At 41.3% G+C, this 25,437-nt stretch overlaps 1 protein-coding gene across 1 annotated transcript; it reads right to left on the minus strand.

Moving 5' to 3' along the window:
* Positions 1-5,425: 5,425 nt before the first annotated feature.
* On the minus strand, positions 5,426-25,139 carry TSPAN13 (tetraspanin 13). Its single transcript, XM_024209065.2, has 6 exons — positions 24,954-25,139; positions 14,239-14,406; positions 10,254-10,334; positions 6,828-6,941; positions 6,329-6,439; positions 5,426-5,794 (listed from the first exon to the last, which is right to left on the minus strand). Exons 1-6 carry the CDS (start codon positions 25,014-25,016, stop codon positions 5,720-5,722), a joined length of 612 nt encoding a protein of 203 aa, XP_024064833.1. The 5' UTR covers positions 25,017-25,139; the 3' UTR covers positions 5,426-5,719.
* Between the last annotated feature and the right edge of the window lie 298 nt (positions 25,140-25,437).

Genomic DNA, 25,437 nt, shown 5'->3' on the forward strand with positions numbered 1-25,437 from the left:
TAAACCTCCCTTGCTGCAGTTTAAGCGCATTGCTTCTTGTTCTATCCTTAGAGGCTAAGGTGAACACATTTTCTCCCTCCTCCTTATGACACCCTTTTAGGTACCTGAAAACTGCTATCGTGTCCCCTCTCAGTCTTCTCTTTTCCAAACTAAACAAACCCAATTCTTTCAGCCTTCCTTCATAGGTCATGTTCTCAAGACCTTTAATCATTCTTGTTGCTCTTCTCTGGACTCTCTCCAATTTCTCCACATCTTTCTTGAAATGCAGTGCCCAGAACTGGACACAATACTCCAGTTGAGGCCTAACCAGCACAGAGTAGAGCGGAAGAATGACTTCTCGTGTCTTGCTCACAACACACCTGTTAATACATCCCAGAATCATGTTTGCTTTTTTTGCAACAGCATCACACTGTTGACTCATATTTAGCTTGTGGTCAACTATAACCCCTAGATCCCTTTCTGCTGTACTCCTTCCTAGACAGTCTCTTCCCGTTCTGTATGTGTGAACCTGATTTGTTATGAAAATTCTTGTTTCATGGAACCCCTGTATGTATCCATCATTGCTGACAAGAATTCAAGTGTATATCTCCCAGACTAGGTACAAGGGGGGGACATGTTAACGTTAACGACTGCTCTTTGACCAAACAATAAGTATGCTGAGGGTATTGTTGGAGCTGGGAGATGCCATCTCCTTCAGCTTTCCTGTAAGGGGCTGGCAGGTGGGGAATGGAAAATTACCAGCAGGAGAACAAAAGAAGCAGGTGCTGTTGGAGGAGCATATACAGCTCAAGGGATTCACCGGGACAGAAAACTTTGGGTAGGAGAGAGGAAGGGCACTGACCAGCCAAAGTCCAAGAAGGCTCCATGTTTCAGAAGATAAGTCATGCACTGTAGCAAACTGACCCTGAATAGCCCCAGAGGTCTCTGATTCTAGCCCAAAAAATGTACTGGAATATTGAGGAAACCAAGGCAGGGAAAAGTATGCATTTCTCATGCAATTAAGTAAAGCGCAATGGTGGTTTCAAATACTATGCAAAGTCTGTGTTGCTACACCTCTCATGCCTTTGAAGATGTTAAGTTGAGGACCCACCACACACAGAGTTCTGGGAGAATGTGTGGTTAAGCTACAGGGGAGGAAGACTGAGGGGTCAGTACTGGACAAAGGGACTAGATACTTGGACTGCAAGGTCTCAGGAGGTAGTTCTAGATAGGTATCTGCACTGGAGCGAGAGCCAAGAACTACCAAGATGGGCAGTGTGTGGACTCAGTCAGAATATAGAAAGCATAAAGCACATGGAATCCAATTGTTAAATTTCCTCACAGCAGTCTGGTGATTGGCCTGTGGGGGCATGCCCCTGGAGCTGTGACACCCCCTACACAAGCCCCTGAAAGCAAAATATTCAGTGACAGTACCCTAGTCCCACACGTCTGACATGGGCAGTAGCACAGTATCTACCATATTACTCTTGACTCTACAAGAGAAAACCTTAACTCCCACCTCAGCAACACAAAGCAATTGTGCACCAGTGAGCTGTATGATACATTTTCATAGAGGAAGTGTGAGTGATGACTTTGTACACATTGGAGGTGTCTGGAATTTTAGTTAAAGGGGAAGCAGAGATGAGTAACTGATATGAGCAGGTGGAGCCATGTTAAGATGATTCTAGAGCTGGCCAGTTTTTGTTTAGGGGAACACAAACTCCCACACCCCCTTAAAGCAACCATAACAGGTGACATTGTAAACAAGAAGCCAGCAGCATTATCTCCTGCATCTGTAAACAAACTTATTTGTCTTAGCAATTGGCTGAACAAGATGTAGGACTGAGTGGACTTGTAGCCTAGGCTCTAAAGTTCTACACTGTTTTATTTTTGAATGCAGTTTTTTTGGTAAATTCTACATTTGTAAGTTCAACTTTCATGATAAAGAGATTGCACTACAGTATTTGAATTAGGTGAATTGAAATACTATTTCTCTTGGTTTTTACAGTGCAACTATTTCTCTTGTTTTTTACAGTGCAACTATTTGTAATCAAAAATAAACAAAGTGAGCACTGTACACTTTGTATTCTGTGTAACTGAAATCAATATATTTGAAAATGTAGAAAACATCCAAAAATATTTAAGTAAATGGTATTCTATTGTTTAACAGCACAATCATAATATTTTTAATAGCCCTAGTTTTCAGACTTTCCTCCACACCCACCAGAGATAGAAACTTTTTTTATATAATGAAGAGATTCTCTTGTAATTACAGGAGCTTCAATAAAAAAAACCCCCACAAAAAATAAACCACCACCAAATATTGCAAGTCTTGTGATAAAGTCTCGTGATTTGACAAATTGCTAGTCTCTCAGGAAACCTTCATTACATGGTTTCAGTCACCACCGTTATGGAAGAATACAACCAAGAGCAAGCAACATTACTTAAAGCACTACCATGAAGAAAGAATTGTAAAAAACAATCACAAATGGGAGCAACCACAGAATTTTATTATAACCTTCACATTCCCAGCATTCCTCTTATTTATTACTAGTTATGTTCTCTCTAAAATATGGAGTCTGGCTACATAAGGAAATTAACCTGTTGCTGAAAAACAGCCATCAGCTGACTCCCCTCTGAAATGGAATTAAAATGGTTGTGCTACTGCTGTAGCTAAGCCAAAAACAGTTTAGTACCAGCTGAAAGAGGGCTTTGCTGCCAACCATTTTCCTAATGTAAACTGACCCTTAGATTGTAAGCACTTCTTGACAGTATCTTATTAACTTATAATGCTGCTTTTGCATAATAGGACTCCCAAAGCCACTTGTTTCCACCTTCTGTCAGGGTGCCAATGCCTGAGTGAGAAACAACTGTTTCCACCTTGTTACTGGAGTGCTTTATAAAAAGAGAGGTTTGCCTTTAAGTATGCACATGCATCCCCCCCCCCCCCCCCCCCCCCCCACACACACACCTGACCTAATAGATAAAATGTCAGACAGCACTCAAGTATATGTAGCCACAGTGCTGGGTTCTGTAGAATGAATAAAAAAAAAAAAATAAAAAAAAACCACCACTTGTATAGTGCAAATAACTTCTTCTCTGCAGCTCTGTGCATGAAGTTCTTAATGCTTCTCCCTTCTGTCCCATCTCAAATCTCCCCCTAGATATCCTTATGCAATCTCAGTTTAGAAAAAAAACTGAGCATACAGATGCCTATATAGAATAGAATATCAGGGTTGGAAGGGACCTCAGGAGGTCATCTAGTCCAACCCCCTGCTCAAAGCAGGACCAATTCCCAACTAAATCATCCCAGCCAGGGCTTTGTCAAGCCGGGCCTTAAAAACCTCCAAGGAAGGAGACTCCACCACCTCCCTAGGTAACGCATTCCAGTGCTTCACCACCCTCCTAGTGAAATAGTGTTTCCTAATATCCAACCTAGACCTCCCCCACTGCAACTTGAGACCATTGCTCCTTGTTCTGTCATCTGCCACCATTGAGAACAGCCGAGTTCCATCCTCTTTGGAACCCCCCTTCAGGTAGTTGTAGGCTGCTATCAAATCCCCCCTCATTCTTCTCTTCTGGAGACTAAACAATCCCAGTTCCCTCAGCCTCTCCTCATAAGTCATGCACTCCAGACCCCTAATCATTTTTGTTGCCCTCCGCTGGACTCTTTCCAATTTTTCCACATCCTTCTTGTAGTGTGGGGCCCAAAACTGGACACAGTACTCCAGATGAGGCCTCACCAATGTCGAATAAAGGGGAACGATCACGTCCCTCGATCTGCTGGCAATGCCCCTACTTATACAGCCCAAAATGCCGTTAGCCTTCTTGGCAACAAGAGCACACTGTTGACTCATATCCAGCTTCTCATCCACTGTGACCCCTAGGTCCTTTTCTGCAGAACTGCTACCTAGCCATTCGGTCCCTAGTCTGTAGATGTGCATGGGATTCTTCCGTCCTAAGTGCAGGACTCTGCACTTGTCCTTGTTGAACCTCATCAGGTTTCTTTTGGCCCAATCCTCTAATTTGTCTAGGTCCCTCTGTATCCGATCCCTACCCTCTAGTGTATCTACCACGCCTCCTAGTTTAGTGTCATCGGCAAACTTGCTGAGAGTGCAGTCCACTCCATCCTCCAGATCATTAATAAAGATATTAAACAAAACCGGCCCCAGGACCGACCCTTGGGGCACTCCGTATGGGTCTCATCACCTCTGTACCTGAGCACCTGCTTACTATACTAAGTTCAGTTATCTCCTATTCAGTGAAGGCCCTTCAAAATCCCACCCCAACCTACATTATAGCTGTTTCCTCATACTCTCCAACCTGTGCTGCCTGTGCTCTTCTGTAGCTGCTCTCCTAAATATTGTTTTGGGGCATCTTCCCAGTTTTTCATGTTGAGTGTCATACAAGGAGAAGAGGAGGAATTTCAGCCAAGAGGGGCAGCTCTATTGAAATCCTTCATTGAAGACATGACAACATTTAATCATAATTCAGAGAAGAGTGCATGCTAAAAAACACATCATGCACCTCAAAGATTAGGTCTTCTGATCAGTTGTCTATAATGTGTAGTCTATTTTAGCATATGAACAACTTGGTCAAGGACAGTGATTTCTCCTGAAGTTTTAGAGAGCATTCATGTACAAGCACTATTTTATTATTATTATTTTTAAGCTACCAAAAATGCCACAATGATATTTTTACAATTACATTTCAAATCAAGTATTTTAAATAGATACTGACATTCATTGTCAAACCTGACCCACCTTCATCCTTCAGTATCACACTTTTATGAGTTATTACAACAATGAATTTAAACTACCTGTAAAAATAGTTTTATAAGAAATCTTTGGACATCAAATCAAAATTTGTTACACTAACAAAATGGATCAATACCAGTTCTGATATTGTCTTAGTTCCAGGTTCATTCACCTATCAAGAAAGTTTTTCTTTTTTAAAAGTACTTTTAAAATTAGTATCAATAGGTTAATTTTCATAGTTTTCTTCATTCATTATTATTCTCAATTGCTTAGATACAAAGATGAAAAAAATGTTTTTATTCTCTTTATATGCAATTCTAAAGATGTCAAAACTAAAGCCTACAGAAGTCAGTTAACATATGTTTATATCCATGATCTAAAATGGTATCTTCAATTTATCTAAAGAAAAGAAACAAAATAAAGGGTTGATAAGTTTTAATATTTCAGATGTTCTCTATATTATTTTTTAACCCAAACACAGCAGAATGGGAATTGATTCAACAGAAAAACAAATTTACTGTATTTCACCCTACCGGCATTCAACATACAGATGCATCATTTTAATGAAAAAGTATGTGTTTTTTTGTAAAACAACAACAAAAACCACACAAGAAAGTGGTCAGAATATATGTCGGTTGTATTTTTTGTTGTTGTTTGGTTGGGGTTTAAAAAAATAAATAAATAAAAAAAAACCTAAGAAAGGCAATAAAACTAACTTGCAACAGTATGCTTCAGCAATTGTTGTGATCTAACAGTTATTTAACCATCTCCGAACTGTTCAGATTCTGTTCAGCTACAGAATAGATATATCTATTTCCAGATAGAGAACGCAGAAGTGAAGATGGGAAACCAAAGATGACAAGCACAAACATCTCCATGTAGGAAAATCATTTTCTTTCAGATCCTTAGCGTGCAGAAGTGCCAATTGCTAGAGAATTCATATTTTAACTGGAAAAAGATTCAGTCCTTGAGAAATTTTCCAATCAAAGAAATGCACTAGGGTTTGCACGAGAATCTTTTTGGTTCCTGTATCTATAAGTCAGCCAAACTCCCAAAATCTGCAAAAGAAGAAGACAGACACTTAGCAGTGCTTTTATCTCTGGTTTAAAAGAACAGAATATTTTCCATAGTGTCATGATGCATAAAATTTCCAAATGCAAGTTCAGGACATGCTTGCACTGGCACTTAAATCACAAGAAAACCCCACAAGTCCCTTTGTTACTAGTGGGAGGATGTATCCAGTGACAGAATTCTTTCTAGCAACAAGGAGAAAAACCTGCATATACAATGCGTGTGGTGTTGGCACATACTTCCCTCTGACCACACCAATATCTACAATTATTGCTTACCCATTTACCTACAGTATTAACAATGTAACCTGAAAGGTATGGCTACCATATGCACTAAAGATTAGAGACCAGTGTTGAATATCTACAAACCTGCCTCTTGGCAGTTTCTGTTCACTATCCACTCTGCTTGAGTTGCTAGTCAGAAAAGTCAAACGATGTTGAATAATAGTGTTAGAGATTTATGTAGTAAACTCCTAATACACCGGACTTTTTTTGGAAACAATTACGCTCAAGTGCACTCACCTCAGTGAAACTGAAGAAGAGTCCTATGCCACCTACAAATCTCAGTACCATTCCTGAATATTCTTCTATTATAGATGCACATGTTGAACAGTCGTTATCTTTAACACAAGCCTGTAACAGAAGAAATTACAGCTTTTACATTGTGCTACATTTTTTAATAAACATGTGAAGCTAGCCAGAGGCACCTAGTCTTTAGATGGCTTAGTTTTGCCCAAGATTGGCATTTTTAATAAATTGGACTGTAAATAATACTTGACTCCTATGTCTTGCTTTTTAATCAGAAGATCTCAAAGTGCTTGAGTACCAAAGAGGTAAGTACCATAAAATGAACTGATACAATTTCTGTCTTGTGTATTTGATAATGATTTTTCAAACTATACAGTATTCCTGTAAATGTGATGATGTACTTAAGCTGCTAAGCAATGGCAATATGGTTGCACACTTCTCTAGAAAAAAATGAGTGAAAGTAACAAAAGTTATAACTCAGTAATCTACTTACAGCAGAGCAGGTTTCACTTGAATTGAAGTTTCTGAAACCACAACAGTTTAGATTCCTCTCAATATCTTCTCTAGCACTCTTTGTGTTGTTCCATCCAACCTCTAGAAGTTGGCGCTACAAGTTAACACATGCATCTTTTAATAAATGCTACCCTTGTTTTTTGTATTTCATTGGTGTCCACGTGATACCCACAGACACAGCCCCCACCCTGATATATTTACAGTCTAAAACAAGCAATATACAAATGTCATGAATGTTATGTACAAATAGCCCAAATAGCTAAAGCAAGAAAAATATCCAGTATATAAGGTTCACAGTCCTAATGGATTATCTCCACTCTTTTTCAGATCTTCAGTTGTATCACCAGCTAAGTGGCAAGGTGAATTTTAATAGGCAGCAGGTTTAAAACAAACAAAAGGAAGTATTTTTTCACACAACACACAGTCAACCTGTGGAATGTCTTGCCAGAGGATGTTGTGAAGGCCAAGATTATAACAGGGTTCAAAAAAGAACTAGATAAGTTTGTGGAGGATATGTCCATCAATGGCTATTAGCCAGGATGGGCAGGGATGGTGTCCCTAGCTGGGAATGGGAGACAGGGGATGGATCACTCGATGATTACCTGTTCTGTTCATTCCCTCTGAGGCACCTGGCATTGGCCACTGTCAGAAGACAGGATACTGGGCTAGATCTGGTTGGTCTGACCCAATGTGGCCGTTCTTATGTTCAGATCTCTCATTAACGAGATTTTAGTGAAACACTGGTTTTACTGTGACCAACACTGTGCGTGGCTGATAATCTAGTTGCCATGCCCTTATTCACTTCCTGCTGCTGATGGTTGATTGAATTGTGTCAGATACTAATGCTAAAGGTTAAGAGGCACTAACTGAAGATGCTCCATAAAATCCAACAGAATAAAATACAGTAAATTTAATGGGCAAGTTTGCTGGAGCTGGGACCTAGCACAGATACTCTTGTTCCTCCACAGCAGGAAGTTAGCCAGAAGCTGTAATAACCGCAGGAGCAAGTTGCTCAGTAGCATGGAGTTGGCTGGTGGCCCCAGGAAAGTTCCAGAAGACTGGAAGAAAGCTAATGTTTTGCCAATTTTTAAGGAGGCTAAACAGTATGACCAAGGTAATTAAAGGTATGTCAGCCTTACATCAATCCCAGGCAAGATAATGGAGTGGCTGATACAGGACTCTATTAATAAAGAACTAAAGGAAAGTAATAAAATTAATGCTAATCAACATGGGTTTCTGGCAAATAGATCCTGTCAAACTAACCTGATATCTGTTTTTGATATTACAAATTTGGATAAAGGTTATAGTGTTGATGTAATATACTTAGACGTGACATTTTGATTAACATAGCCTGTTTTTAATCCATTTCATAGGTGCTAACAGAGGTCTCAAAATATAACTGTGAAAAGGGAATCGTCAAGTGGGTTTGTTTCCAGTGGAGTCCTGCATGGATCCGTTCTTGACCCTACACTACTTAACAGTTTTATCAATGACCTGGAAGAAAAAACACAAAAATCATCACTGATAAAGTTTTCTGATGACACTAAAATTGGGGCAGTGGTAAATAAGGACAAGGATAGATTACTGATTCAGAGTGATCTAGATCACTTGGCAAACTGGGCACAAGCAAAAAATATCCATTTTAATATGGCTAAATGTAAATGTATATATCTGGGAACAAACAACGTAGGCCATACTTACAGGATGGGGGACTCTATCCTGGGAAAAAGTGACTCAAAGAGATTTGGGGGTTGTGGTAGAGAAGCTGAACATGAGCTCCCAGTATGATGCTGTGGCCAAAAGTGCTAATATAATCTTGTGATGCATAAATGGGGGAAACCTCAAATAGGTTATTTTACCTCTATATTTGGCACTGGTGTGACTGCTGCTGGAATACTGTGTCCAGTTCTGGTGCCCACAATTCAAGAAGGATGTTGATAAATTAGACAGGGTTCAGAGAAAAGCCACGAGAATGATTAAAGGATTAGAAAACATGCCTTATAGTGATTGAGCTTCTTGAGTCTATCTATTTAGTTTAACAAAGAGAAGGCTAAGGGGTGTCAATTCAGTCTATAAGTACCTACACGGAGAACAAATATTTAATAAAGGGCTCTTCAATCTAGCAGACAAAGGTATAACACAATCCAACAGCTGGAAGTTGAAGCTACACAAATTCAGACTAGAAATAAGGTACATTTTTAACAGTGTGAGTAATTAATCTTTGGAACAATTTACCAAGGGTTGTGGTGGATTCTCCATCACTGACAATTTTAAAATCATGATTGGATGTTTTTCTAAAAGAGATGCTCTAGGAATTATTTTGGGGAAGAAGTTTATGGCCTGCGCTATACAGGAGGTCAAACTAGAGGATCACAATGGTCCCTTCTGGCCTTCGAATCTATGAATTAAAGATGAAAAGATTTCAGAAAGGGTGAGCACAAAGGTGAGGAAAAGAACAAAGGGAGCACCTTTCCTACTTTCACCTCACACACAGCCATCAATCAAAGCCCTGCCACATACCCCCCTTTATCCCATGACAGCTGTCCCAGTTTTTTCCCCCCCACATTGAGAGGTGTGATCACTGTCATCAGTAGCTCCTGCACTAACTATGCTTGATAACATCTTATCCACTGTGTAAACCTCACTAGGTTACGAAGCTGGGCTATAGAAATGAAGTTGAATAAAGGAGGTAACCTTTAATAAATGGCACAGATTTGTGAAGTCTAACAGTTCAAGCAGGGTATAAACTTAAACAAACAAACAAACAAACAAACAAAGAGACTGGCTCTTAGAGGCAGACTGCGTGCCCAGGGGATGGGGCTGGTTCCATATGCCAGTGTACTACTAGAAAGTCATTAAGAAGGGGGTCACTTATCTGACTTTTGTGGATAGAGAAAGGAGATACACCTTAAATCAAATAGGGTTTGCATGCTTAATAGATTGGACTGAATATACCTATAATAGCCATAGTTTTTGGATTATTCATGTTATTATATGGAAATGTTTTTTTACACATATAAGTAATTCAGTGTTAGTCTCCTTTGCTGTTATCTTAAATTTAGATTCGTGCGTATTAGTTCAGCTTGCTTCAAGTTGCTGAACTTCATATCACATAACTGACATACTTGAGAACAGAAATGTAACCAGGAAGTCTAAAAGTAGTAGAGTCATAATATAAACTGCATAAATTTCCTCCTAGGAACCTGACACCGAGCATTGATTTTGCAGCAGTCCTTAGCTTAATAAAGCATGTGAAGGTGGTCCCCATCATCCTTTATAGATATATACAATCAATATACTATGCATACTACAGTTTGATCAAGTTGTCTAGGCAACAGTACATAGCTCAAAACTATCTACAACACAACATTTTTGTTCAACTGAAAATTCAGAAGAAATTTCTTACCTGCTGATCTTTGTTCAATGCCAAACAAGCACAGGAGACTGAAAACTGGACAATGAACACTAGCAAGAGAATAATCATGTACTGAAGAAAGACAGTTAAGGTTACATTTTCAAAGGAATTTTAGGTAAGCAAAGCATGTGCTTAACAGTTACATGCAGAGTCAAGTATGTACATAAATGGTGCTTAAGAATATAAAAACTATTGAGCATCTAAATGGGAGGGCTTGGCCATCTTTTGGAATGTATAAGTAATGAATAAGTAAGAGCTCAACCAGACAATGCTTTATGATATAATTTAAAAAAAAAATCTATTTGCAATGCTTTGTATTTGTTTTCTACAAGTCACATGATTTTAAAGATCCCATGGAATAGGGATTATAAATTCTATAGTATGAGACAATATATTCATGTAATGTTTAAGAAAAAAGTCTTGTAAATGAATTCCAATAGATCATGGATTAGGGACCCAATTTTATGGGGTTCCACAGGCTTCTGTATAGACTGTTTAGGTTAATCTTTCTATCTACCAATGGGACTCAGTGCTCAGTCTAGAAGATACCATCAGAGATGCTTAGTTATGCAGTTCTCAAACTGTAGATGTGTCTCTCCTGAGGTAACATGCTTGTTAACAGTAAAAATGTTTTCAAATAAAAAAAAATAAATAAAGAGAGGTGAGAAATAACAGACCTCAACTCTATTGTCCCTCTGCAAATTTGTGTACACAGAGTCAATCCCTTATCTCTCTCTAAAAGTGCAAAGTTTCAAAAAGTTCACTGAATAGAAGATTGTTGGGGGCGGAATAGATCTGGACAAGAAGTCTGGAGATAAAATGTGAGAAGCGAGGGAAATATGCTTGCTTTGTTAAAATATTATGTTTGCTGTTGAAGAAAAAAAATCCAGAATACTTAACATTGTTGTTTTAGTTAAAACAAAACAATTTAAATATCTGTCTGGTGATGTTCTCCTCCTAATACAGCATGGCAAGAAAATCTTCCAAATATTAATGATTAACCTGTTGAATTGGAGATAGTTCACCTCCCAATGACTTCATAAATATCTGCTTCAATTACCTTTGGTAAATGAACTAACCAAACAATCATTCATTCATTTTCTGATATAGCTGTAAAACTAATCTGAAAAGTTTTCAAAATAAATCACTGTTTGAAAATGTATAGTGTGTACCTTCTAAAAATGAAAACTACATCTATCTCTGAGTTGTGAAGAATATGTATTAAGGTTATAACCACCAACAAGAATGCACTTTTATGTAGAAAACCATGATTAAATCAGTCTTCCTGACTAGTGATTTAAATTAAATTGATTTAAATCAAATCCACCCTGGTATAATCTATGGCCTTCTATATACTACAGGAGTGCTCCTAGAGGTTGTCTAAAGAAAAATATTCAAAATTGACAAAAAGGTATGTTTGGAGAGAAAAATAGCGAGCCCTAACTCTGCTGCAATACATTGGACAGAATGGAAAAATATTTAGCCAAAACAGGGAATGTCTAATTGCCTTTTAATGCCTATTTAATCTATTTATTTGTATTATAGCAACACCGAGGAACCTGACTAATGGATCAGGACCTGGTCATGCTAGGTGTTTTACAGACAAAACAAAGAAAAAAAGTCCCTGCCCCAGAGAACATTTATCTGCTGACCTTGTTAACAAGATTGCAAATTTAGATCAGCAATATTTTTTGTGATGCAGAGGACTGTTTGCAATAATTTTCATCAGACAGCTGACCTAGAAGTGGGAAGTTCCATACTCCCATTGCTAATCCCAGACTCAAAGTTAGCAAGGGTTTAAATGACAGATTTCCTATGCACAAAGCAGTTAATTTTCCAGGCAGTCTTAGAAGGTAGGCAGCACCCTTTGTTCAAACATTCTTTTTCCTTCAATGACTCAGAGTCTCACCTTATTACAGAAAGTAACCTGAACCTGCATAAAACTTACACAGGAGAGATACTATTACAATACAGGGTCTTACATCTCGTTTTCTTAAATCAGTTTTTTAAAATGCATCATTCTGAAAGGAAAAACCCTTATTTTTAAATATTGAAGAGGCAAGTTTTGAAAATTTGCCATTAGTTTTCTGTCGTTCATTGACAGATTTGTATACTTCTGGAAATTGAACTACTGTATTAGCAAAATTAAAAGTCACTCTTTGATTTTTGGGTGCAGTCCACTAATGAAAAATAAAGTTGGAGTTGATGAATCTTTACCCCCCCCCCAACCCCAGAACGAAAGCTAAATACAATTATCATGATTTAACCATGGAGGGAATCACCATAAACTACTTATATAGTGTCAACACGGCACGTTGTCAATAGCATTAGACAAAGTCCATGCTGTGACCCCAAGAACCTCTCGGTGCCACCTGGCAAAGGGTTCACTGATCTGTAACAGCAACTGCTATCAGGCCTGACAAACTCACTACACCCAACACACTGCTTTCATAGTATATATCCAAAGAGGAACAAGTGAAATATCTAATAAAAGCGTATGTCCCACGGATCATCTTAATTATTATGAGATGTATGAGTGGGTGATATTTAGGATGCATGTATGTACTGAAATTATATTTTAGAATCTGTGACCCATGCAGGTGTGACAAACAGGTTTTTGTCAGACAAAGATGTAGCTTCACCTGTCTGCCTTGGTTCACATATAAAGTAAGCATTGTAAGCCAACACAATGAAAGTTGGTTGGCACACAACATCAACACAAAGATGTGAAAGCACCATGGAACCAGCACACTAGGGAATAAACCACAGGGGTCATCCTGACTCTAGGGACAAAAACAGTAGATTTGGGGGTGTAACAAAGCAGCAAGAGGACATGTTTTTTATCCTTCACTGAAGTGCCAAAAAGAACTGTGGGATCCTAGTCATGTTGATTCGTGATGCTGGGAGATTGCTTTAGACAAGGATTTTAGCTTTTTAAAGTTAAGGTTTGACTCTAAGGATCGTGTTATACTTTTTGTTTTATATGTAACCATTTCTGTTTCCACCTGTCAGCCTTAATCACTGACTTGGGTTGTGGCTTTTGATAATAAACTTAAGATTGTTTTTACTATAAATATATATCTCAGTGATGTGATATTATCAAGGACCTGCTCCTGAACTGTATCAGACAAACTGTGTGTATACTGTTCCTTTGGGGGCAGCAAATCTGGTAATTTCTATTGGTGTCCAGTTAGAGGGGCTGGATGCTGCAGGGGGATGTTTCCAGGGGGCTTGGATACACCTATTGTTAACCTGCAAAACAGAGCTGTGCGGAGATTGTGGTTAGTGGTGTTAGGGAGCTGACACCCAGTTCAGTTAAGCACCGGCAAGTCTGCCTCTCGCTGAGGTAGGAGGGTAACAAGGAGACTCTCAGTCCTGGGCACCCCGAGAAAGTGTCTCACATGCTCAATTCTAATTCGGGCTGACAAAGGACTAGATGTGAATGAAAACAAAAGGAGGCTGAATTAAATAAGCGTCACCTGCTTCACAGAGATCCAAAAATCCAATTGGTGCCTGAGAAATATCTAAATTTCCCTATAACAAATTCAGGGAAACCTGTTACACCAGGCCTGTCATCTGACTCCACTACAACACAGTTGAGTTTACTTTAATCTAGAGTTAGAACTGTGTTGTAATTAGGTCAGGGGACAAACATGCAGTAAAAGTCTCCTGCGACTGTTATAGATGTGATGTAGATGAGCCCTTGACAGAAGCAACATTTTCATCATACAAATAAAAAGGAAGCAAGAGGTTAAAAAAAAATTGACAGTGGATGAAGGGGAGCATTATGGAGAACGAATTTTGTGGCACATAAATTGGGAAGGAGCGTTGGGGCACCTTTTTGTTCTGTGTTTGTATAGCATCTAGCACAATGGGGTTCTGATCCACAACTAGGAATTACTTTAATACAAACACACACACACAAAACCCCACCACCACAACAACTTGTGTTTGTAAATTCCCAATCAAAGGATACAAAGAAGAGTAACACCTGATGGTGTTTGACTGCACCGATCAATCCAACCAAAGCAATAAGGAACAGAAAGATCCCCACTGCAATTACCACGCCAACTACTCGGAAACTAGAAATGAGGCCAAAGCCTATACCCCATGCTGCAATTCCAATCAGCAGCAGGCTGACCAGCTAGAGGGAGGAAGGGGGGAGAAAAAAAAAAAAAAAAAAAAACAATTAATAAGTAAAAAAAAAAAAAACTAAAAACCGAAAGACACAAAAAAAAAAAAAAAAAAAAAAAAAAAAAAAAAAAGAAAGGGGGAAAAAAAAAAAAAAAAAAAAAAGACAATTAGTATGTAAAAGAAAAATAGTCTAGATTGCTAGTGCTCCTAGCACTAATGTTTCCTGCCATTAAAAGATGATACATCTCTCTCCCCTCATCACTGAAAAACAAAAGTCCAAAATGTGAAGTTAACAATTTAAAAAATGAGCTCCTGTAGAGAGTTCTCTTGTTCATAACTTAAAGTGTACATTTACCTTTCAATATTGTGAATGTGAGGTCTGTTCCAACACATTCCATCCCCAATTTAAGATCAATGTCTCATACCAGACACACTAATATAACAATAGGGATTATAATAGAGTTGAACATGCATCTGAAACAAGGATTAACAGCTTTATACCACAGATTGAGAAATAAATTAGAGTTCCAAATACCTTGTGAGAAATGCAAGGTCTATTTAAAGAAACAGGATATACTTGGCTCCGTTGCTATGTGAACAGGTTGGAAAAAATATCCAACTTTCTAGGCATATAGTCCAATCAGCACTACACCAGTGTTAATCTTCAACATTTTCTGAATTGTTGATGTTGGGACAATACACATTTACAGAGATCAAATGCAAATATGCTGTTTGTTAGAGTAGCGTGTCAAATAATGCAGACAGCAAAACAAACAGTCAGAAGTCTTCTCCTCACAGAATGTTCCTTTGGGAAATCAGCTTCACTATGAAGCAAAGACTACGCTAATAATCAGAACAAATTCAAAATGCTCTCAGTAAGCAGTTTCCTTCCTTTCAAAGGATGGTATTCTGAAAATGCAGATTGTGGTTCAGCTAGTTTATTAGAAATATTGTTTTATGAGCAGGAAGGTCCAGCCTTTCCTGTTTTCACTCTAACACAAAGAAAAGTGTTGGAGCCATGAAAAACTCCAGGATAGTTAGATCGAGGGTGGGATATGAAGGAGGGACGTAGACTACAAATAATCAGAGCCCTAAACAAACTATGAAAGAAGCTGGGGGGAAAAAAAAGGGGGGGGGGTGCTCACTTCTGGCCTTGCCAAAAATAACTGAGTTTTGTAATTAAGTGCAGCTGTAAGTGTTTTGCCTAGTACAACTATTTGATTTTACTAATCACAAATGCAATCTGAACACTACATGTGGCTTTCAATTTCCAGTTAAACAAATTTACAGGAAGACACCTTCCTGCCTCCTCTCCAACCCCAAACAAAAGATTTCCAACCCAGTTCCAATGTAGTTACCCAGGACCATTTTTAAAGGTATTTAGGTACCTAGTGGGACTTTCAGAAGTCCCACTATGGAAGGTCAAAAATCACACAGGCCCCAAAATACTATTTTTGACATATATAAAAATCCACTAGGTCACTAAGGGCTTGTCTACAGGGGGACATGCAGGAAAAATAATCCAAACTAATTAAGGTGTGAATTTGAAATGGATTAGTTAAACTACATTAAACTCCTGTATGAACACTCATTCAGAATTAAAGTGGCCTTCATTCAGTTTAGTTTAATTCACTTCCAAGGTGAATTAAGAGAAGCCTAATTAAGGCTGCTTTAACTCTGAACAACAGCATCGACATGGGGATGTAATGCTGTTTAATTAATCCGGTGGCTTGGATTTTTCATTTTACTGAACTAGTCTTAGAATAAAACTAGGTGAGGAATACTCTGAATGACATTGGCAAACAGCCCAGTATCTCTCAAGGCCTTTTTCTGAGGAGGTAGGGAATGTGTTTTGTATTGATTTTCATAAAGACAGACAATGAAAAGTTCAAAAAGGTAAAGATACACCTTGCATAAGTCTCTAAATATCAAACAAGACCCAAACAAGAACCACTTTTGCTCACTTTGAACTGTAACTTCTTAAGCCTCTGTTCCAAAGATATCTGCTACCTCTTTTTCCTGCCAGTCCTAGCTAAATGCCTTTTCCCTTAGCCATGTGTCTGAGTGGTTATTCGGACCCACCAGGGCTAGCACTACTTGCTGAAGCACCTACAGCAGCGGTCCCCAGACTTTTGAGGGCCACGCTCCCCCTCTTACCCCTGTCCACAACCCCCATCCCCAGAGCTGGGAGCAGGTGGGGGGGGGGGAGAAAGGAGGAGGGGAGATGTGACCAGGGTAAGGGGGCTGAGGCTGGGGCTGGGAGCGGGGCCAGGGACCGAGCCACAGCCAGGGGCAGGATCGGAGTCGCAACTGGGCTGCAGTGGGGGCTGGCAACCGGAGCCATGTGTGGCTCCACTCCTGGACCAGCCCTGCCCCGAATCTCAGCCCTGGGCAGAACAAGCGGTGTCGCAGTCAGGCTCCCAGCCGGGTGCAGAGCTGCACTGAGCCAGGGCTGTGGCTGGGGGCAGGGCCAAAGCAGAGCTCGGGGTGAGGAGGGGCTGAGTGGTGCTCTTCCCCCATGGGGACTGCCCTGAACCCACTGTGCCCCCCAAAGGCCCCACCATACCCTCATAGGGGGGCACATCCCACACTTTGGGGTCCTCTGACCTACAGCATGTACCTCCAAGTCACAGCACACCTGGCACACTACTGGCACCGTAGGGGTTTGGGGTATTGAGCAGCCTCCCATCCCATTTATATAGTAGCCCACCTGTAATGCTGACTTTAGCTATGATAATGGAGAAAACCTCTCTCCATTAAAGTTTGTGTGTGCACTGAAGCAGCTATAATGAAAGGACTGGTTGACTCACAGGGATTGGTAACAGGAAATTTCACCTGTAGGTCACTTGTTTAACTAAAGGAGTGATCAAAGCCTAGTTACTAAACAACCTTGTGACGTGACACAGGCAATATATGTGAAAGGAGATAGGAATGCTGCAAATCAGAAAAGCCAGTTCTGCCATTGGCATGACAGTCCAGCTTAACTATGCACAATACTTGCTAGTTCAGAGCAAGATAGGTTTGCTGCTTTTAACTGAAAGAATAATCTCCTTTTCAGAGGAATTGTAACAAAAATGTCTCTGATGTTTAGTCCATGTTTTCTATACATGTGTTAGAGAACCATTTATTTTTTGCAACTGTTAGAAAATCTAGGTGCCTGTATTTTCATCTTTGTTGGTTTTCCGTGACCAACTTGAGACACCTGGTACCATATTTTCAGAACAACTGAGGACCCAGTCCTCATGTTTTTTTTTTTTTCCCACAGCAGGAATGGGAGGGTGGAGTAGCATAAAGACATCTTTAAGCCACCTTTGTGCCTCCTATATTCTGGACCTTGCTAGGGGCCAGCCTAAGGGCTGCTCTAAATTATGCTGGTTTAGAAGAGCCAGACTATAGTGCACTCTATGCCCCTCCCTCCTCTCGATTTTCCCCCTGTAGCTGTGCACCAATCACTTCCTTACACTGAAGATATTTCTCGGAGACATGTTTCCTCCCTCTTTATATCATCATAAAGGAGGTGGATAGTACAGCAGAAGTCTGGCCCAGGTGTGTCTTATGCTCCACTCCCAAATATTGAGGCGCACAAAATTAGTGAACCCTTTTGAAATGTTGACCTTAAGTTTATTAACCAAACAACTGTTTGGTTACAACTAAAGTCACCTTTTGAGACTCAATCAAATCTTCTCTTCAAACTCTCAACAAAAGTACAGTGCCACACAAAATGTAGAAGAATATATAGCAGCAATAGGCAAGCAAACTATCACAAACCTACACTCATCTGCTAAACCAGGGGTCTCAAACACGCGGCCCGTGGGCCGCATGCAGCCCGCGAAGCTCTTCCCTGTGGCCCGCCAAACTCCCCGCCCCCCCCTCCAAGTTATTTTATGTGGCAGCTAAGCTCCCTGCTCCCCAATGTTTGGGGCCGGGTCTCTCCCCCGGCCCTGCCTGCCACTCCCACGCGTCTCCCCCGGGCTCACTTGCTGCCCCTTCACTGCCCCAGAGCCTGCAGCTCATGCTGACTCCACTCCACTCTGCTGGCTTCTGGCATCACCTGCTGCCGCAGGGTCCTAGTGCCCCCCTCCACTATGTCCAGGGCAGGCTGCCCTTCCGCTCTAGTCCTGGGCCTCTCCAATGCCCCAAACCCCTCATCCCCAGCCCCACAGCCCTCACACCTGCACCCCCTCTTATCCCCAAACTCCATTCCAGAGCCTGCACCCCACCCCCTGCCCCAGCCCGGAGCCTGCACCCAGCACCCAAACTCCATCCCAGAGTCTGCACCCCAGACTCCCTCCCCCACCCAAACTCCCTCCCAGAGCCATAGGCAGGTGGGGGTGGAGTTTGTGGGGGGGCAGGTTCTGGGCACCACCAAAATTTCTACAAACCTGCCACCCCTGGAAGACGCAGAGCAGGGGTGGAGTGGTGGTGCACCCAGTGCAGTGGGGGGCTTTAACAGAAGTAAATTTAACTAAGTTCGTGTTTTGTCCTTTGAGTGAGGTGCATTACTGTTGGTGGCGCTTAGCACTTTGCAGGAGGGAGGGGGGAGGAGCAGGGAGCTGTGCGCTCAGGGGAGGAGGTGGAGAAGAGATGGGGCAGGGGCGGGGCCTCATGGAAGGGGTGGAGTGGGGGCAGGGCTGGGGGCAGCGAGGGGGGGGTGTGTGTCAGTGATGCGGCCCTTGGGCCAATGCACTAGTCCTCAAGTGGCCCTCGTGGTCATTTGAGTTTGAGAGCCCTGTGCTAAACCAAAGCCAAAATTCTGAGGTCTTGTTTTGACCACCTCTTGTTTCATCCAAGTATTTGGAGATTCCTCGAGAAAGACAATTCTGGCAGGGTTGCCTATATAGCCAGAACCATGATTTATTGGAAATCCTGCATAATGTCCATACCAAAGAGATAAAACAGGGAGTGCAGGCTTCTGGTAAGTCCTAGTAACTCCATAATTCTTGCCACAGCTCCTCATGCTTCCCCAGACCTGTATGTGGAGTCAGTGGAACCTATACCATCAGCAGTACGGTCATAGTGAGTTTACCACTAGCAGTTTACTACAGATTTAACTTAAACGAAACCAAAAACAAAAAGCCAATGGAGGTTAACTTTTTGCCTGCTTGAGCAGGCTTTCTACCACAAAGTAAAGTCTGATCTCATGTTCTGGCATCTCTACAGCTAAATACAGACACTGTGCTCTGCTTAAGCTATCTGCATGAGCTATTAATATGGAATATATATATATATATATATATATATATATATGGAACCATAAACACTGGAAGTTGCCTGGCTCCATACCAGTATCTGACAATTAAATAAGAAGTTGAATTGACATAAACCTTGTAATAGATTGATGTATGGTAAAGCCAAGTACATTTCCAAGTTTGTCACATGAATCTTAGAAATATTCCTAGGCCCTCTGTAGCCAATGTTATGCACTATCAAATGTGCACAAAGAAATTGGTGACAAGAGCCATGCAATGGATCAACATGATTTAGTTTAGGTTAACAAGAATATGTATTATATATTTAGAAAAAGCTTCTGTATAATCATTTTGTATAGACATAAAAACTGAGTCCATCTCATAAAGCTACCTTCAAAGTTACCTTGGGTGGAGAAGGTGTTAGATATGGGAAAACAGAATATCTACAAATATCAAAGAGATAAGATGAGGTAGGGCCACTCAGTACAAGCAGTTGCTGCACAAACTTCCCCTTACTGTCTTGGCACTGCACTCCCAAACTTTTTATTAAAAACCCATTAAAAACTCTTGAATGGAGACGCCAACCATAACAAGTAGTGTGGTCACTTAGTAGCTGCTTATCTACATCACAGGTTGAGAAATTCATTTTCATATTAACTCAAATGGAAATTTGCTGCTCTGTTCTCCTACAGACTATGCACTAACTCATTACCCCATAAGAACTTGTCCCATCCTGGCACAAAGTTAGAGTAGCCCTGGTTGCTCTAACTTATGCCTGATTGCACATGACTCCAAGAAGCCACTGAAACAGCAAGAAATCACTGGGAAATAGGTACACCCAGCCCTGCCCCTGTTTACCCTGGGAAAACTCACTGTGCCAAGGGTAAGGAAGGGGTGGCAAAGAAACTGATATGGTGGCTCTTCTTGGCTACACTAGGATCTCCTATACAGAGGGAATCCTTGAAGAAGGAAAAAGGGAGATTCACTAGCTTTGCACTGGAAGATATTTCCCATAATGTATGTCCACCTCCCACTTGGCTAATGCTTTGTTATTAGCCATGTTCCTTGTTGTCAACAGCCAGGCTGGCAAAGGGTTGTCTTCTCAATATGAGAATTTCTGTCCTCATCCAAAATCTTTTATGAAATCCAGAGCAAATTTTATTTTCAGATTATATTGGGAGACGGGGAAAGGGAACACTTTTGAAAAACAGAGAAAGAAGGTAGTATTAATCCAGTAATTACAACAGCTGTAGCTCCATCAGCACAACAGGCAGTGTTATAGAAATATGGAGCTGTATGCAAAGCATGACATAATTTCAAAGTAATACTAAAGTATAAGACAGTTTTACATACCCTCTGTAGATAAACGTGAGCTCAATTACCAGCAAACCACTATATGAAGTGTAGATTTTTCTAATCAGATATTTGGTATTTTCCATTGATTCGATTAAATGAACAAAGTGCAGTTACATAATCAACCCTGTACTAGCTAAAATTACATACCTTTAACTGGAAAAAAATGAAGCCACATCTACAGTAAATATGTAATTTAAGTAAAACACATTCAATAAATTTAAAAAATCCAAGTTGCAATATTGAAACTTTTTAAAAATGTCAAAGTTAGTCTCTACAGTTCCTGCAGCAGCAGAAATTTAACTGTTTAGGCTGCTGCTCAGATGATACAAGACAAGTGTTTTTTGGTGGGATGGTTGTCATCAGGTCTTTGGTTCAATTAATCCGCAAAGTAGAGCTACCTTTTTACTTTCTGATTGTTAACTGGGACTTAAATATTCCCCTTCCAATTAACTGCCAACACTTAAAACATGTTTTTAAAAATGTAACTACAAAAAACCTCAAAAATTGGCACGGACCTGAAATTAAATATTTTTTTCCCTAATTGACTAGATTTCAAATTGATGTTTCTTAAATACAAAACAATTTTCCCAGCATGTCTTCAGTCAAGAAAAAGCACTTAAGCAAGTGCTTAACTTTAAGTATGTGAGTAATCCCACAGACTTCAGTGCCACTACGCACATTCAATTGACTGTATGTGGACAGATTAGATTCCCTGTTCCTGCACTGAATCCCAGTGTGGTCAGTGAGGCTCTGCATGGGCACCAGTCACAAATTGCAGGATCAGGACTTAAGCAGGACACTTGAAGACCTCTAACAATTAAGTAGAAGTGAGAGTAAGTTATCAGCAAAATGTAATCTAAAAAGAAGAAAGAAGTTAGCCCACTGAAGGCAGAAACATTTTAGACATTTTGCAAGATGACAAAAAAAAGAAAAAAAACAAAACCCTTTTCATTCATGGATTTGTTCAGACAATTTACAGCAACGGATTTGTCATAGTCAACCGAAGTTACTTTTCACTATAGTACCGGTAAAATCAGTGACAATAGTGACTTGTAATATCCTACTTTGTTGTTTTGAAAATTAGGATATTTTAAAATGACAGAATATGAATTATAAGTTTTTAGAGGCTACAGCAAGAACCTGCAATTCCCAGGATAAATTCCCTACTTCTATAGAATATAAAAAGACACCTCACATACTAAGCTATATTTTCCCAATTCCAGACAGAAATTGTTCAAGAGATGCCATCAACTAACTCAGAAAGAATTTTTTTTAGTCATGTTACTCACACATTGGATTATTTGAAGTTAATCCATTTTTTTAAAATCCAGTTTGTTTTTATTCATGCTTTGGTTGCTTTCTGCTTTTCTTCCTACTTAGAAATTTAAACCAGTTTAAGTCAGCAGCACTGCCGTGATTGGAGTGCTTTGATTTTTAATACTGTCAGGTCAACACCCAAGGAACTGAACAGACTCAGCATCTTGCAGGATCAGGCACTGTAAGGCCGGCTTTGAGTAGAATACAGCATTACCAATGCTGTCGTGACTCAAAAATCTACAGACACAAGTCTTAAGGCTTGGTTTTACTCGACTTTACTGTAAGGCAGTGATGGGCAACCTGCGGCCCATAGGCCACACACAGCCCGTCAGGGTAATCCGCTAGCGGGCCGCCAGACTGTGTGTTTACATTTGCAGGGCTGCCCGCAGCTCCCAGTGGCCGTGGTTCACCAGTAGATTACTCTGATGGGCAACCTGTGGCCCACCACTGCTGTAAAGAGAAGTCCCATTTGTTTTTCTAACTACAACTACATTTCCAGCAGGGGTCAGATGGGATATGGGGATGGGAGGAGAGGTGGCAATGCTCTTCTTCACAAAATAAACAAAATAAAAAGCAAGTTGTCAAAATGAAACCTTCTCACATGCAGGTGTTTAAAACATGATCACATAGCTCTCTGAACGCAGCTCTCCCTTGGTGGTGCTGATCTGCCCATAGGTTCTGCAAGGCTCCTTGGGCTTGGCTACTATGTGACTGGGGGATGGAGGGGAAGAGAAGAGGGAAAAGAGGAGGAAAGTAGAGTTATCTTCCAAACACCACCGCAGGCAGGACACCAAAATGAGATGTCACTCAGTACATTGTGCAGACCTGCGATTCTCTCTTTCCTCCCTTACACGAGGAATTAAACAGTTAATGTTGGACTGATAAACATATCTTTGCATCAGTTTACACTCTTACATATTTGAGATTTTCTTCACATCTGTAATAGCTAGAAACTTACTTTTGTTTGTTAAATTAAAGCTGAGATTCTAGAGAACAAGATGCTATCTCCAGAAAGGTGCAAGTATGCAGAACCACAGCGGAGTCCAAAAGTGATTTCCAGGCTGACCTGGCATTCGCATATATTATTGTCAAATGTTTGTTAAAGTAACAAAAAGATATTAAATGCACACTATAACAATTACATTTAGATTTTTAGAAGATATGTGGAAGGAAACAGTTATATCACCTCACTACACTTCTCCTTGTTTCTGCACCAAAAAGCCTTATAATAAAAATATAGTTGCAAATTTTGTTTTCTTTTATATATTGGAAATAGCTGTTTAGGGGAAGGTGGAGGTAAAATGAGAGGGTTGTTTTTGAATTTGAGCACTGCAGCGAGTAAGTCATTTGCACATACAACTTTTAAATCCAGTAAAAAAATAAATTAATGTATGCCTCCTCCTCCCCAAACAGCCAGTACCCTACGCAACAACTCTTAGAAATATTACTCATTTTTAAAAAGGAAATGGACTTATGAAATTATTATCGGCATTTCTAAACCCCTAATGCTACAGTAGCTGGAAGCTCTTTAATATTCTTCCTCCCCCTCCCCCCATGTACAAGTGTCTATTGAATGAACTTGCTCATATGTGCAGCCTAGATAAAAGATTTTACAGAGCCTAAATAACATACAAGTACAGAAGTTTTACATGTTATCATGCCAAAGGGACCGCTTTTAGCACCTTACTAAGCACTATGGCAAAAATGTAAAAAAGGAGCCTTCCTCATTCCTTGACTGGCTAAGGAGATCTTTCTAAGTAAAAAAGGTGTGAGCACATTTATTCTCAACTTTAACCAAACAACATTCAGGCTTTGCCGTGCTCTTTTCCCACTTTCTTGGTTTGCCCTGTTTTATAACAGAATAATGAGAAACTAAATGTAATCACAATATGATTTAGTCAGGTGGAAGTTGGGGGGGGGGGAACCTTCCAGAGCCTAAAGTGCACTGGTCAGCAGTTACTAACTAAACACGATAAGCACCAGTCTCAAGGAGAGGAAGGTGGATTTTGATCTGAAACAAGCCACGTTGCTCCAGTTTACAAGACACCAGCATGACAGGATGGTTTTTAAAACAATTGTAGTTAGTTAGCATTAGTAACCAGACTGATTCTACTGAACCCTGGAGACTTTATTGATCAACAAGATAGACTCACATGCCCATGCCAATCCAGCTCCCCCTCTCCCCCCAACCCTAGGAACACATAGATCTCTGCGCCATCCCTATACAAGGCTGCTGCGTGGTCAAACAATCCTGTCTGTCTCCTAGAAGATTCAAGGCTGACTTCCCCCTTCAGGGAGACTGTGCGGCAAGCCGGACACCGAGACCCCAGCAGCTGCTGGTCCTTTAACTCCCTGGCCGATCTTTCCGCTCTGCCTGCAGGTGCTGCACAGCCAGGAGCAGCTACTGATCCCTGGAGGCTCCGCGGGGGAGCCGTTTCGCTGTGGATCCAAGCTGGCTCCGGCGGTGCCCTGGCTAATGGGGAGGCAGAAGAACCGGCGCGACGCCCCAGCCTCTCCTGCTGCAGACGGCGAAGCTGTGGCCGCCGCAGGCGGCAGCCTGACAAGCAGGGAGCTGCTCTCCCTCTTCCTCCGAGCGGGGGAGTTACACTCACTCGGGGGCGCCCGGAGCCCCCCAAGAAGCTTCCCAGCAGGGGCACAGGCTGGCGCTGGGCCGGGAGTGGCGGCAGCTACTCACCGTGTAGAGCAGGTTGAGGGCGCACAGGCAGTTCTTGGAGCAGGTGAAGCCGCCGCAAACCATCTCGCCGGCGCCCTTGGCCGCGGCTGGAGAACGGGGCTGCCGCGGGCACGCAGCGAGCGGAGGCAGGAGCGGCGAGGGCCCTGGGGCTGGTGCCTGCGGTCTGACCGCTCGCCTCTCCCTCGCGGCGGGGCAGGTGGCAGCTGGAGCCCGCAGTGCGCTGGGAACTCACACGCCCTCCCGGCGTGTCGCGCCGGCTATGCCACCTCCTTGGGGGGTGGGGGGAGCTGCGCTCGCCGCCGCCGCGCTCGCTGATTGGCTGCACTTCGGCCACAAAGGTAAAAATATTCAAATGAGTGGAGCGCTGAAGGTGGCGGCGGCTGGAATCCGGGAGGGGGAGGGGATCGTCCCGGTAGCCGCGGGGAGCCCAGGTGAGGGCGGTGGGAGCCGGAGCTGTAGCCTGGGGAGCAAAAGGTGACACGCA

This window comes from Terrapene carolina, unplaced genomic scaffold (assembly GCF_002925995.2).
Source record: "Terrapene carolina triunguis isolate 2854851 unplaced genomic scaffold, T_m_triunguis-2.0 Scaffold84, whole genome shotgun sequence".
NCBI lineage: Eukaryota > Metazoa > Chordata > Testudines > Emydidae > Terrapene > Terrapene triunguis.

Bases quoted from the DNA above. Each gene is read 5' to 3' on its own strand.
- TSPAN13 (XM_024209065.2), bottom strand. From the start codon at position 25,016: ATGGTTTGCGGCGGCTTCACCTGCTCCAAGAACTGCCTGTGCGCCCTC. The intron at 14,407-24,953 runs GTGAGTAGCTGC...TCCTCCCTCTAG, and splicing joins CCCTCAACCTGCTCTACACG to CTGGTCAGCCTGCTGCTGAT. The intron at 10,335-14,238 runs GTATCCTTTGAT...GTCTTTCTTCAG, and splicing joins ATCAGGTGTTACTCTTCTTT to TACATGATTATTCTCTTGCT.